General features: G+C 36.5%; 1 protein-coding gene across 1 annotated transcript; it reads right to left on the bottom strand.

Moving 5' to 3' along the window:
• Positions 1–10,837: 10,837 nt before the first annotated feature.
• Positions 10,838–14,527, bottom strand: LOC104246112 (elongation factor 1-beta-like). The gene is made up of 6 exons (XM_009801861.2): positions 14,328–14,527; positions 14,123–14,242; positions 13,942–14,023; positions 11,678–11,792; positions 11,332–11,445; positions 10,838–11,228 (listed from the first exon to the last, which is right to left on the bottom strand). Exons 1-6 carry the CDS (start codon positions 14,411–14,413, stop codon positions 11,065–11,067), a joined length of 681 nt encoding a protein of 226 aa, XP_009800163.1. The 5' UTR covers positions 14,414–14,527; the 3' UTR covers positions 10,838–11,064.
• Between the last annotated feature and the right edge of the window lie 352 nt (positions 14,528–14,879).

Genomic DNA, 14,879 nt, shown 5'->3' with positions numbered 1-14,879 from the left:
GTTTACTTCAGTGATGTGTTAGCACATTTGAGATAATGAAGGCTTTATTCCCGCTACCCAAACACTATCAACTCTTTCTACAAAACCTTTGAGCCGGTTACATTTCTTTGGCTACCCTCTTTGGAATCCACAAAAAAAATGATTAGCCTGAACTACGTCTGACTTGATTCTGAAAGGATACGTAGGCAGCCTCTCTCTGGGGTTCAGTCACACCAAAATAAAAATCCAAATTCCCTCAAAATGAAACTGGGGCAGATGTTATAATGATCCCGCGGTAATCCCGTTTTGAATGGTTCCAAGGTTGTAAATCGATCCAAATCATTTTTACCCAAATCCTTTCAAGTCCTTATGATCAATCAGTGAGAGTGGTCAAGGATCAGAGGATACAACTATTTGGATCCGAGGCAAGAAAATGAGAGAAATAAAACGAGAGAGTCTTATTGGTGAAAACCCACACGGGTACCGTAAGGCAATGGCGAGCAGAGAAATCGAAAATGAGAGAACTTTTTTAGTAAAAACTCGCAAAGAGTGCTATCAGGCGACAGTGAGAACAGAAATGAGAGAGGTCGACTAGCGAAAACCCGCAAAGGGCGCTGTCGGCCGAAAAGATGATTTCACCACAGAAAGTTCTGGCAAGGTTCCCTGGTTGGGAAACATAGATCCGTTTTTGGTTCATGAGGAAATGCAAGTTCGTGAGGTTCGGGCATCCTGTCCAAAAGGCATGTCATGTCAATTTAAAGCCAACATGCACCTCAGATAAGTCCTTCTTTTCCTCGAAAGGGACGCTTCTCTTTTAAATTCGTTTCTCCGCTCTTTGTTTACCTTTCCTTGAATCCCTTTCGGTTTAACCCTAAATTCCAAATTTGCTAGAAAGAAAAGGTGGCAGGACCGGTTTCACAAAGCTCCATCTAGCAAGAAGTGAAGAAAATACCAAGCCTCAGTGGTGCGTCAGTCCAATCCCGACTGATCATGATGTTGATTACCTCCAAAGTAAAGGCATTCTCAAAAGAAAAAAGAAAAAAAATCCCCAATGAGATCTGCCCCAGTAAAAATCCCCATGCAGAATGAGATGGAAGAACCAAAGCCTTACACGGGTGAATCATCATGAAATCCTAAAATCTGAGTCTTATCAGTTCGGAAGGGGGTCGCCTTTGAAGCCAGTCAATGGCAAAGTTTCTCAATAGAAATGAGGCCGGGACCAAGCAATTAGGATGATCAAGTCCACCGAACCAACCACCGTTTTCAAACTGACAATTGTTCTTTATTTGGAAAATTGAAACAGGTGCAATCCAAAGCAACCGTGCAACAAGCAGGTGCAACCAAAAGGTAAAAGAAATGCACAAGTGCAAGAAACAGCTTTGCAGCAAGGAATCAACCCAAAAGGGAAGTTTCCTCCTAATTCTTTCCTGTATTTTTACTAAACAAAAAATAAAAAAATAAAAAATAAAAACGAAAAGAGAAATAAGAAGAAAATTCCAAAAAAAAGGGTTAGTTTAGAATCCTCAATATCAACCTATTTTTTACCAATATTAGGGCTTCAATCCCTAAGTTGAGATTTTAGACATAGGGCCTCCATTCCCTAGTCGCCTTTACCAATATTAGGGCTCCAATCCCTAAGTTGAGATTTTAGACATAGGGCCTCCATTCCCTAGTCGCCTTTACCAATATTAGGGCTCCAATCCCTGAGTTGAGATTTTAGACATAGGGCCTCCATTCCCTAGTCGCCTATACCAATATTAGGGCTCCAATCCCTAAGTTGAGATTTTAGACAAAGGGCCTCCATTCCCTAGTCGCCTTTACCAATATTAGGGCTCCAATCCCTAAGTTGAGATTTTAGACATAGGGCCTCCATTCCCTAGTCGCCTTTACCAATATTAGGGCTCCAATCCCTAAGTTGAGATTTTAGACATAGGGCCTCCATTCCCTAGTCGCCTTTACCAATATTAGGGCTCCAATCCCTGAGTTGAGATTTTAGACATAGTGCCTCTATTCCCTAGTCGCCTTTACCAATATTAGGGCTTCAATCCCTAAGTTGAGATTTTAGACAAAGGGCCTACATTCCCTAGTCGCCTTTACCAATATTAGGGGTCTACTCCCTAAGTTGAGATTTTAGACATATGGCCTCCATTCCCTAGTCGCATTTACCAATATTAGGGCTCCAATCCCTAAGTTGAGATTTTAGACATAGGGCCTCCGTTACCTAGTCGCATTTACCAATATTAGGGCTCCAATCCCTAAGTTGAGATTTTAGACAAAGGGCCTCTATTCCCTAGTCGCCTTTACGAATATTAGGGCTCCAATCCCTAAGTTGAGATTTTAGACATAGGGCCTCAATTCCCTAGTCGCCTTTACCAATATTAGGGCTCCAATCCCTGAGTTGAGATTTTAGACATAGGGCCTCCATTCCCTAGTCGTCTTTTGCCGACATTAGGGCTCCAATCCCTGAGTTGGGTAATTTTTCTTTTAGCCGACATTAGGGCTCCAATCCCTGAGTTGAGCAATTTTCCTTTAGCCGACATTAGGGCTCCAATCCCTGAGTTGAACGATTCTCTTTTAGCCGACATTAGGGCTCCAATCCTTGAGTTGAGCGAATTTTCCTTTAGCCGACATTAAGGCTCCAATCCCTGAGTTGAGCGATTTTCTTTTAGCAGACATTAGGGCTCCAATCCCTGTGTTGAGCAATTTTCGTTTAGCCGACATTAGAGCTCCAATCCCTGAGTTGAGCAATTTAATTTTCCTTTAGCTGAAATTAGGGCTCCAATCCCTGAGTTGAGCAAGTTTTCTTTTAGCCGACATTAGGGCTCCAATCCCTAAGTTGAGCAATTTTCCTTTTGCCGACATTAGGGCTCCAATCCCTGAGTTGAGCAATTTTCTTTTAGCCGACATTAGGGCTCCAATCCCTGAGTTGAGCAATTTCCTTTAGCCAATATTAGGGCTCCAATCCCTGAGTTGAGCGTTTTGCCTTTTGCAAACATTAGGGCTTCAATCCTTGAGTTGCATCTTTTAGACTTGAGGTTTCCAATCCCCTCATCAATTCTGTAGATTTTTATGGCAGTTAACTCACGAAATTTTCCTAGTGAAAATGGGGCAGAAAAATTTCGTTCGTTTGTTTGTTTCATTGTCTGAGCAGGTTTGACCTCGAGGCACAGGGATTGACATGACCTACGGAGTGAGTCTCAATCCAGAATAAAGAAAGGAAGGAAAGAACAAAAGAAGATGAGCCCAAATACTGGAGCAAACAAAGTGCAGATCGCTCAAAATCTAATTGAAGTCACGAGCTCCGCCAATCCCGCTTCACTCAATGCTGCAGAAATAAACAAGCACCTACAACTTGCAAGCATCAAGATTCAGATCGAAGTCTACAATCAGAATCAGCTAAGACTCAAGATCAAGTTGCAAAAGAATTATAGATAGGAATCTTGTAACTAGTAGTTGATAGGCATAACTAGCTTAGTTTTAATTCTCCTTTGGTGTAATAAGGAGGTCGGTAAAGCAGTAGTAACAGCATGCAACAGCAGTAACAGCAACATTACAGTCCCATGGTAGTCCCAGCTACCAAAACTTCCCGAACTACATTAACCTGATTCCCTTTTAGCCAGGGATATGTAGGAAACCTTTGAAGCAAAGGTTCGGATAAATCTTCCAAAAAATGCTTCACACGGAGTACCCGAACAGGCAAAAATCGTTCGTATCCGCTCACTTTATCTTTGCACGAAAACTCTTCATGTTTTCGGACAAAGAGGGGCAGCTGTGAGCACGTGATTTTTGCCCTATATGAGAATTACTCCAAAAAATTCAAAATAAAACAATTTTCCTTTGTGTGCAATGTTTGAATTTTCGTGGCACTTTTGGATAATAATTTATATTTTGTCTGTGCATGTTTATTTGTTAAATGAATAAAAAATATAAAAATATGTCACATTTGCATTTAATATGTAATTCTGCAATTAGGAGTAATTAAGTTTGTTTTGCAAAATGAATAAGATCATAAAATAATGCACGTTGCATTTTTAGCATTTAACGTCCAAATTGTGCAATTTTATCGTTAATTGCTATTCAAATGTGCGATAATTGTTGCTAGGGATTAATTAGTATTTTTGATAAGTCAATTTAGTTTATAACTTAATTTAGAATTTTTAGTTTTATTAATTAGGAAGTAAATGAAAAAAGAGCAAAAAATACAAAGGAAATCGGAATTGGGCCTCTTCTTCAATTTTGAACCACAGGCCCAAATATACCCAACCTTCCCCTACGACCCGGTCCATTTCAAACCGGGTCGACCCAGTCCATAACCCAAAAAACCCAACACCACTATCTCCCTATCTTTCATTTTACAAAAAAAAAAACTAAGAACCTACCCGCCCCCCTCCATCTTCTTCTTCTCTAAATCCCTCCAAACCCTAGCAGCCATGGCTGCCTCCTCATCGTCACCATCACCTCCGGCAACCATGGCTGACTACCGCTGCTTCGTCATTTTCTTCGGCTCGTAGCGAACCAGTCCAAAACGAGCTTCACCTCCAGCGACTATGGTTGCCTCCCCCGCGACTGCCTTAGAACCAGCACCCTACCGCTGCTGCTTCACCACTGTCACGTCCAGCAGCTCGACCAGATCCACATCGAACGACCATGGCTGCCTCTCCATCATCTTCAACCACACGCAGCTGCTCCAAGCTCATCCATGGCTGCGTGTGGTTGCTCCTGCTACGTCCGTCGACCTCCCATGTCCGTCGCCACTGCTGCTCCTGCTACGTCCAACCATGGACGAGCTGCAGCGTCGCTACTGCTGCCTTCTGCTACGTCCAGCCATGGACGACCACCAAAGCTGCCCTCCGTCGAGCATGCGCAGCAGTAGCAGCTGCTACTGCTTCACCGCCTCCTCGCCGCCACTGTTTCGTCTTCAAACGACACCAAACGACCATCTTCTTCGATCATCCGTTCGTGGTCGTCTTCGGCGTCAAGTTATTTTGGTGCGATAATTGTTTCCGGGAAGATTTGTTTTCATTCGAGTTCGTCGTCGTTCCGATCCGGTTAGTGGGTTAAAGTTTCGTTTATGTCCGTATTTTGTTTTGATATTCTCGAATCTGAAATTAGTACATGTTTGATTCTTGTTTTTGTTCATGTTTATCGTTTCTTGATTATTGCTTCAGGTTGTTTCATTTGTTATTGTTTATTTTTAATAAAGAAACTGTTAGTTTAATTATAATGTTATTTGATTTAAGTTGAAGTTCAATTAATTATTTCTTCAGTTTGTTTTTATTCATTTGTTCTTGTTTAGTTTTAATATAGAAATGTATTAGTCAACTGAATCCTTTACCTTGTTTGTAAAATTGTTAGATTTAGTTTGAGGTGCCATTGATTATTGAGTTTAGTGATTTGAATCTGTTTATTTGTTCCGTTTAAGCTTAATTTGAATTTTTTTTTTAAAAAAATTGAATATGTTTGTTTGTTATTGTTGTTGAATCTGAAAATAGGATGTTGTTTAAAAATATTGTTCAGTCAAAATAATTCCGGTTGTTTCTTTGTTGTTCACCATTTAGTTTGAATTTGTGATTGAATTTGATTAAGAATTGGTTATAGCTGCTATATTTTGGTTAATTGATTAGTTGAATTGGTTATAGCTGTTAATTTTGTTTTAGTTCTTATATAATTTTTGAAGTTTGAACAGATTTTTGAATCTGGGCAGTAACAGTAGGTTTAGGGGTAATACGGGAATTAACCAATTGCAGATTTATTTAATTTAAGTGCTCCGCCCACTAAGCTCTAATAATAGTAAAATATTATAGTGGGGGACAAGACATATGTTAGTGGGGGACAAGACATAATGATGTAAAGTAAAAAGGAAAGGGGATAATGATGAGGTCTTCTTTGACCACTCAAAAGAGGGGAACCGTGGGGTCCGTGTTGACTACTTTTACTTAAGTAAAAATCAGAAATAGTATAGGTAATAATAAAAGGTTAAAAGTTATACATAGTAGAAGAATATTGGGGAAAAAGTAAGGAAGTAAAAAGAAAAAGGGAGTCTTGCTTTGGGTATAAGAGGACTCATTTAACACTTAGAAAAAGAAAAAGGGAGTCTTGCTTTGGGTATAAGAGGACTCATTTAACACTTAGAGAAAACAAAAAAGAACAGAGAGAGAGAACAAAAACTGGAAAAAAAAAATCTTCTACTTTCCTTCATTGTTTGAAATCAACATTAATTGTTATTGTTTTCATCGAAGCTTGAAGCTTCTTTCTTGGGCTACTACTCCACCAGTTTGCAAACTCTGTTACTGGTCTATTCCTGTGTTGCTGGACTGTTTGTTGCTGTGTTGTATTGTTACTACTGCTGCTGATTCTCATCTTCCTCTTCTCTTGTATTCAATACCAGGTACATGGATGTAACCTTGTCGATATTGTAAGCTGGAAAATGTGAAAGCATGAATACATATGAAGAATGGAACCTTGAAGTTTTAATTTCGCTTTTTCTTCGTCTCTTTTACTGATTGTATTTAGGCTATTTCATGTATTACTGTTTAATAATTGGAATAAGAGAAAAATAACATAAGTTGGTCTTTAGTGAATCAGCTTGGCAAAACGGGTTAATTCACTAGCTATGAAAGTTTTAATATGGTTAACAGTAGGTTAATCATGAATGGGTAGCTAAATTTAGTTAAGGCCAAACAAGACTAGATAATGTTTAAGTTTAATAAACTTTCTAATAAGCTTTAGTAATTATGGTTAAATCTAGTTTCAAATGGTTGTGAATAATTAATTCCAATAGTTTTTTTTTATATATAACAATGCGAGCTTCAATCTAGCTATATTTGATTTCTTTTGAATATTAGTTATCAAATTTCTTATTTTTTTTATAATTTCGATTTTTTTTTAGTAAAATTCCTTTCCATATGTCTTAATCTAGCAATTAGTATGTTACGTTTTCTTAATTTTTTTTCTCTTGAAAGCTCTTAATTAATTAGAATTTTCTTTCTTTATTTTAGAGACTAATTTTAATAGAAAAATGTAGTCATTTTAGGATTGACCATTGTCAAAATAAATGAGATGAGCCTCGCATAGTAAAACGTATAGATTGCGGGGCCCTCACAAATGTATGTATTAATTACTTAGAACTCGGGATCGGCCGCTTAGCGAAATTCACGGCTTTTTCCAAAAATAACTACGCGTTAGTCGTTTTAGGCACGCATTCTAATAATCTTACCTTCTTAAACTCGGGTGTGCATTTCATGCGACCCAAATCCAAATCCCAAAACATTGAATAAAATGTGTTCCGGATTGCGGGTGCATTTCATGTGACGCAATCCAAAGACATGTTTTAAACGATGTTCACATTCTTATAAAAAATAAAATAAAAATAATAATAATAATAATAAAAGCGGCTAAAAGTTAAAAAAGCACACAAGTCATAACATGTATTAAAATCAGATATTTAGCCATTATAACAATTTAAGCGACCGTGCTAGAACCACGGGATTCGGGGGTGCCTAACACCTTCCCTCGGGTCAACAGAATTCCTTACTTAGAATTTCTGGTTCGCAGACTTCATTTGGAAAGTCGAATATTTTCCTCGAATTGGGATTCAAGATAAACCGGTGACTTGGGACACCAAAAGCCAAACCTTTCCCAAGTGGCGACTCTGAATTAAATAAATAATCTCATTTCGAATATTGTCATTTAAATTGGAAAAACTCCCTCACACATTTATCCTTCGGGGTAGGCGCGCAAAAAGGAAGTGTGACAGAAAGTATAATAGTATAGTAAATAAGAATTATAGGCCACAATTTATTGCTAATTTATTATCATGTCACTTATATTTGAACGTTTCCCAGTAGTTTCCTCCTCTAAATAGGATATTCTTCATTTCTTTACATGATTTATTACTAAAGGGTCGAGGAAAGTAATTCTTGCACTCACCACACCTCATACACGTACTTATATTACGATAGCTTTTATATGAACCATGCATCATATTTTTGACACTAATATGCTGGTGTTATCTTGTGGTCTTCTTAAAAACTCTTAAAAGGTGTATGTGTAATCCCGCTTGGAATTTAATCACAAAATATATAGTTATGACTACCCAAAATAATTATTACTTAAAAAATTGATCCTTAAGTCTACCCATAATCATTTAGACTTTGAATCTTATACACCGTAAAAAGGGCTAAATTGGAGTCTTTATTAGACTTGTACTTACGTAGGTATCTCGATGTTATGGCTTCCTTTTCCTTTTCGACGTTACGTAGGTATCTCGATGTTACGTAGGTACTCAATATTTTTTCATGTTATTTTAGGTCTAATGTGTCCTTTTTTAATCACAAACCATGATTTTACCGTGCAAATTTATAAGTTGGCAGTCAGTTAATGAAAAGTGTTTTGAAACAATTGTTATATGCGGTAATTGACCCAATTTTCTAGTTCTTCTGTTTCGACTACTTCAGCTGGACTCCATTTCCTTTATCTGACTTATCTCTTCTTCATGTTGGATCATCCAACTCTTTGATATTCTACATAACTTAGACTTCTTCATATATTTCACTTGTCCTGCCATAGAAACAATTTCAGTTGTTAACACTTTACCTTTTGTCATCATTAAAATATTTCATAAAGCTACAAGTTCTAGTGTATGAGCTATGAGTTTGATATATATGTCAATTTTATAGTGATACTTGACGATATGCTAATATCATATGTTTCAGGAAAATAATATTTTTGACTGCATATGCACCTTCGTGATCCAGACGTGCTTCTAGTGTTTGCTTCATGTGAGTAGCTCTTTTGGTTTTATTTGTACTTGACTTATAGTTGTTAAGCTTTGGTTTGTTTTATATTTTAGATTTCATCGAACGTTTTGAGATTAAATTATGAAATGCAATATTGAATAAATGACTCCAGTTTGTACTGACACGAGTTAAGATTATGGTGGACGAGATGGTCGCTTGGTGTTGGTGGAGTGTAAGTTCAGTGCTATTCACGATCATTATAGTTGGGCTGTTTGTTATGGAAACAATTTAGGGAAAAAGGCCAGATTTGTCCCGCTACTTTAGTAAAACATTCACGTTTATCCTTAGTTTTACTATCGGTCCAAATACGTCTTTATAAATAAAAATATCCCCAATCCTAACGGTTGTCCACTGTGGCAAAGGACCCCCTCAATAAAAAAAATGCACCTAATTAGATAATCCACATAATTAACTCTAAATCTCTCTTCTTTTTATTATTTTACTTCTTTTTCTCTTTTTCTTTTCCTACCATTTGATCCCTTTCCCTCCCCTAATTATATTAGCCTCATCTTTTCCACCACGAAATGCTCCAGTAAATTCCTTCGATCTGTATCAAAACTCTCCACACACAAGAACTATTTACTACACATTTTCATTACTTCTCTAAATATTTCATGTACCACCACCTGGGTTTTACCAAAACTACCTTTCAATTTTCAGGTGTTTCTCTTCTAACTTAAAGACCAAACGAGATTAATTTTTATCAACAAAATTGTGCGCCCGTTGTGATTGAGAAAATTCGGGAGAAGGGTTGTGTGTAAGTCCAAAAATAAAGAAATTACGAGGGGTTTTGCAATGGCGGAGGACGGTCGGCGACATGCGGAAGAAACAGTAAACGAGATTATAGTAGCATAGTAAAGAAGTGCCCCATATAGTTTCCTCCAACAGAGAGATAACAGAGACGGGATTAGTGCTGGTTTTTGCCGTGGTTAGTCGACCAATTGGTCTCGTCGGCGCCGGCTACTGCTAATGGAGAGAGAGACCCCTTTTTCTGGTGAAATTTTATTACTCACTTTAATGGTGGCTTGGTTAATAAACTGTATAGTATTGTTCAAATCAACCATATTCATGGAAGGTGAATCGTGGTCAAAGAGTTTTGGGATCTGATGGATTCCTGTGGTATTTAGACGGATCTGGTTTTTAGTGGTGGTGGGTAATTTCCGGTAGATTGCAGGCGGATATAGTAGGAGGGAGAGAGAGATAGATTGTTTTCTGGAGGTGACCTGGCCAGTTACTCTCACGGCACCGAAAATGACCATTTTTTCCGGCGAAATTTTATTGCCTACTGTAATGGTGGAGGGCAAGGGAGAAGAGGGGTTCCGATGGTAGGGAAAAAAGAACTAAAATTTAGAATGAAAACAAAATATTAAGAGCCCGTTTGACATAAGAAATTTTTTCTTTTTTTTCACAAAAATTTCACTTTTTTCTGTAATCGGCGATTGTTCGTAAACGCTTGAAAATGTATTTTGAAAATTTTTGAAAATTTAAAAAACTTCAGAAAGTTTGTTTTTTAAAATTTTCACTCACAAAACTTCAAAAACAACCCAAAATTATATTTATGTCCAAACATAACTATAAATTTCAAATAACTTTTTTCAAATAACTTTTTTCCCTCTATCTTGGAATTTTACAACTATAAATTTCAAATAACTTTTTTCCCTCTATTTTGGAATTTTACAATTCTTATATTCAAACGCCCACTAAGAAAGAAAAGGGGTGGATTATTTAATTATGTGTCATTTTTTATTGAGGTAGTCCTTCGCCACAGTGGATAACCGTTAGGGTTAGGAATAAACATGGACAATTTGGACCAATAGTAAATCTAGGGATAAATGTGGACAATATACTAAAGTAGAGGAATAGATATGACCTTTTTCCCAGCAATTTATATTACGTTTAGACTGTATTTGCCCGAACATATTCTCAGTTTCTCACATGATTCATACATATTACCCATATTAAGAGGGATATTGAAGTAGACCATAGCTTTGTCATAATAATGTACCTAATCTAATCAAAATGGCAAACAAGATCAACAAAAAAGGCATAACTTGAGGTGATTTTTTTTTGTGAAAATTGAGACATGTTTAATATTAAAATTCAATTGAGAAAGAGTAACATTGAAGTAACTTAAATACCCATTCTCACCACTAAACACGGTTGACCAGAAGATGAAGGATAAAAATGCTAGAAGAAACAAATATAAAGTATCAGAACTCAAAAACTAGCAAAATTACAGCCTGAACAAGGCTCAAGCCAAGATAGGAAGTTCCTTGTTGCATTGAACTTATATTTTGTTGAAGGCAACAATATCACAGCTCTGCACGTATTCATTGATAGGCTCTACTGTTAGTTTTTCCTCAACGAGAGTGTCCACCGAGACAAGGTCATCCACGATGGTGAGCATAATCTGCAATTTCTTAATCCCATAGCCAACTGGGACCAATTTGGCTGTCAAAGAGACGGCAAGAACAGATTTGTCAGTAACCAAATGCTAATATATAATCAGTTAGAGCACGGTTAAAGAGTGTGCAATGGAAATAAAAAGTCATACATGCTCCCCAAGTAAGCCCTTCTTGCTGAACACTGCGAACAGCCTCCTCCAGTTTCTTCATGTCAGTTTCATCATCCCAAGGCTTAACGTCCAAAAGAATGGATGACTTTCCACCTGCAAAAGAAAGAATACAACAGAATTAAGCTGATTGAAGATTTAATTGAGCTAAAATATATTTTCCTTCTATATTCCAGTTCTGAAATGTTATGCATTTTCCTTGCACTGCCTCTTATCTTCCTTTTTTATTCAGGCAATCACTTTATAAGGTAAATGTCTTGCACATATCAAAGTAATTGTGTATTGTATTATTATGAAAAGCAATTGAGAAGGAAATGTCAAAGCTCACTCTCTTTCTTCTTGGTAGATGCCTTAGTAGCCTCCCTTGCTTCTGCTGCCTTCTTTTCCTCCTCTGTCTCTTCTCCAAAGAGATCAATATCATCATCGTCGTCATCATCGGCAGCCTGCAGACATCCAATGTGTCAAACTACACTTGAACGTAGACAAAATCAACAGTTCCTTACTAAATGAATGAACACTATCCACTATAACAGTCCTACATGATAAAGTAAATCGGTCAACTAAAGAGTAAGATTGGCAGGTCAAAGCTCTTGGAACGTAACTCCTGAGCAGTGCAGCTGGCACATACTTTATTTAGTTTGTATGAATTATGTGTTTGTAAAATATGCATACCATATACAAGGAGGTCTTCAAAGACAAAGAGCCCATACAAACACATCCTTAGATGTCTAACTACAAAATAGGTAGGCAATATAAGAGATCTTACGTGGTAGTTTTCAGAAAAATAGTGTCAATTTAATCTTATGTACTATATATTGTCATTTCCTTTGATGAACTGCCTTAAATCTACAAACCCTTCAAGGTAATTTTGACTAGTTTGTTTTTGGTTTGATGTACTGGGTGCCACTGTAGTGGAAGTCATCTCACTGCCTCATCAATATTATCCTCTTCTTTTTTATTATTTTCCATTAAATTCAACACATCTCTAAAAATATTGCCCAGAAAAGGGAAAAGACATTTAAAGCTAAGGGCTCTTTAAATAGAAAAGACGGCTGACACTTTTAAGATAAAGGGTTAATATGGTTTGATCCCATTTAGACCTAAAGGCCCAAAAGTTATTTTACTTACACCAAGGCCACGGGTTGTTTAAACAACCACAAGTTGTTTAAATTAAAACAACCAATCAGAGGTTGTTTGTGGTTTGTTTAAACAGCCTGTGATTGTTTAAACAACCACATTTTTTATACTAACCAACGACATGTTATTTAGGGTTGTTTAAACCATTCTCTCACCTCCCCAAATCCCACCCTTCTTCCTCTCACAGTTCCAAATAAGGAAGGAGGGGATGAAGAAGAGAGAGAAGAAGTAAACAAAGAGGAGGAAGAAGAAGAAGAAAGGAGCCCGAAGAAGAGGGTGATGAGGAAGGAGAGGAGAAAGAACAGGAATTTCAAATTTGAGATTTTATGTAGGGAAGTGAGATAATCTTTTTCGGAAAGTTTTTGGTTATCCTCATATATAATAAGATCTCATTACTCAACCCCTAATACCACAAATTTGAAATCCCAAAACCCGTCATTCCCTCTCTCCTCTTCTTCTTCCTCTTCCTCTTCTTTTATAAAAGGCTCTCACAACCAGATCTGAACTGAAATTTGGCTATTTTTTTTAAAATATTTAACCTTTTCTTCTTTTATTTTGTTGGTCGAATCCTATTTTTCAAGATTTTTGCAGATAGGGTAGTTCATTAAACAGCCACAGGTAGTTTAAACAACCCTAAACAACTCATGGTTGTTTACTCCTTGGCTTGTTTAAACAACATGTGGCTTCTTATACAAAGAATGTGTGTTTGCATATTACTTGTATAAAACAAACTATAGAGTTTAAATAACTTGTGTTGTTTTAGCATAAATAAAAAATCTAGGGTTATTCAAGACGACGTGTGGCTGTTTGTACAAAACTAGGCTAGCTGAAAAACTAGGGATTTCCTTTCTTGGTAGACTTTTTGGCTTCCGTATCTATAGGCCTTTGTGTAGATAAAAGAAATTCCTGGGGACTTTTAAAATATGTAGTCCAACCTCATAAACCTTAAATCCTAAAAGTGTCTCTTTACTTTATGAAAAAAAACTTAGGAGCCCTTTTCTCTTAAAAGACCAAGTGTCTCTTTAAATTAAAGTCCACTGATTACTTCTAGAACGAAACAAGGTCTTTTGTCTTTTAAAAAAAAAACTTAAGGGGTCTTTTTCACCAACTGTTCTCAATACAGTCAACAGAAAAACAAAATCAATGTCAATTGATGGAGTTTTATTGTCACAACAAGACTTAAATCTTACTTAGGCAACATTCAAAAAACATGTGAATCTTTTCATTGATTTAACATACTCTTATCCTCAAATATAATAAACATCCCTAGAGATTATTAGAACAAATTTTGGATCTTGATATTTAATATCAAACCTATTTCTCCAACACACAAATTACTTTGGATAAAATTAATTGCAAATTAAACTTATTGCCACAGATCTCCTCTACATGGTATAAGCAAAATAAAGGTGGCCAATGCCAGAAAAATACATACTTAAACATGAAATTAATTACCTTAGCAGCTTCCTTAGCTGGAGCAGCTTCAGCAGGAGCAGCTTGGCTTCCAACTCTCACACCCACAGCTTTTCCAGGAAAACTAATCGCCAACATTCATCATTAGTCGCAAAGACAATAAAATACCCACTAAAGATTTGAACTTTCAGCGGCAAACAATTGGAAAAATCAAAAATTATACCTTGACGCAAGTTTTGCAGAAACAGCTTGGTACCATTGGCTAGCATTGGGGTATAGATCTGAACTGGGTTGTTCCAAAACTGCCCCATATACCTTAATATCGTCCTTTGTCAATTGATCTCTGCAACAAAACAAAAAAGGGTCAAAAAAGATCAAAATAAAAAATTTCAAGAAATTAACACACTGTAAGTATCTGAAATATTTACCCGGATATATAAGTTTTTCCGGAAAGATGGTCGTTAACGGACTTGAGACCAGATTCAGTGTGGAGATCTGAGAAGGTTACAGCCATTGTTGAAGAGTTAAAAGGAATTGAGATTTGCGACTGTGGAAGAGAGAGTATGAGGCTGTAACGAAAGAGGGTCTGAAGAGAGACAATAGTGGGAATTTATATATGGGGTTATTCAAGAAACCCTAGAGGTATATGCCTTTTCAAAATCCTACTCCTATAAAATTGTTTAGAATTTAGAAAAAATAAATGGAGAAATTTTAAAGAAAATTGGAGACCTTTCCTCTAAATTAAGAAAAAAACTTTAGACTACCCCTCTTTTAAATAAAATTCAAAGTTTTATGCAGGTTAATTTCAAAATTATTAAGATAATTAGGCTACTTATTAGGTAATTAATTTGATGATAATTAGTAATTAGCAATATGGTAAAAGTGATAAGTAACTTATTTATTCGGTTATATTTATTAACAGTGGCAAAAATATTGAGATTGTTACCAAATTTTTTTCTTTAAATAATATAATTTTTATA

Source organism: Nicotiana sylvestris, chromosome 11 (assembly GCF_000393655.2).
Source record: "Nicotiana sylvestris chromosome 11, ASM39365v2, whole genome shotgun sequence".
Taxonomy (NCBI): Eukaryota; Viridiplantae; Streptophyta; class Magnoliopsida; order Solanales; family Solanaceae; genus Nicotiana; species Nicotiana sylvestris.
Note: the sequence above shows the minus strand (reverse complement) of the source record. Positions and strands in the feature narration are given on the sequence as shown.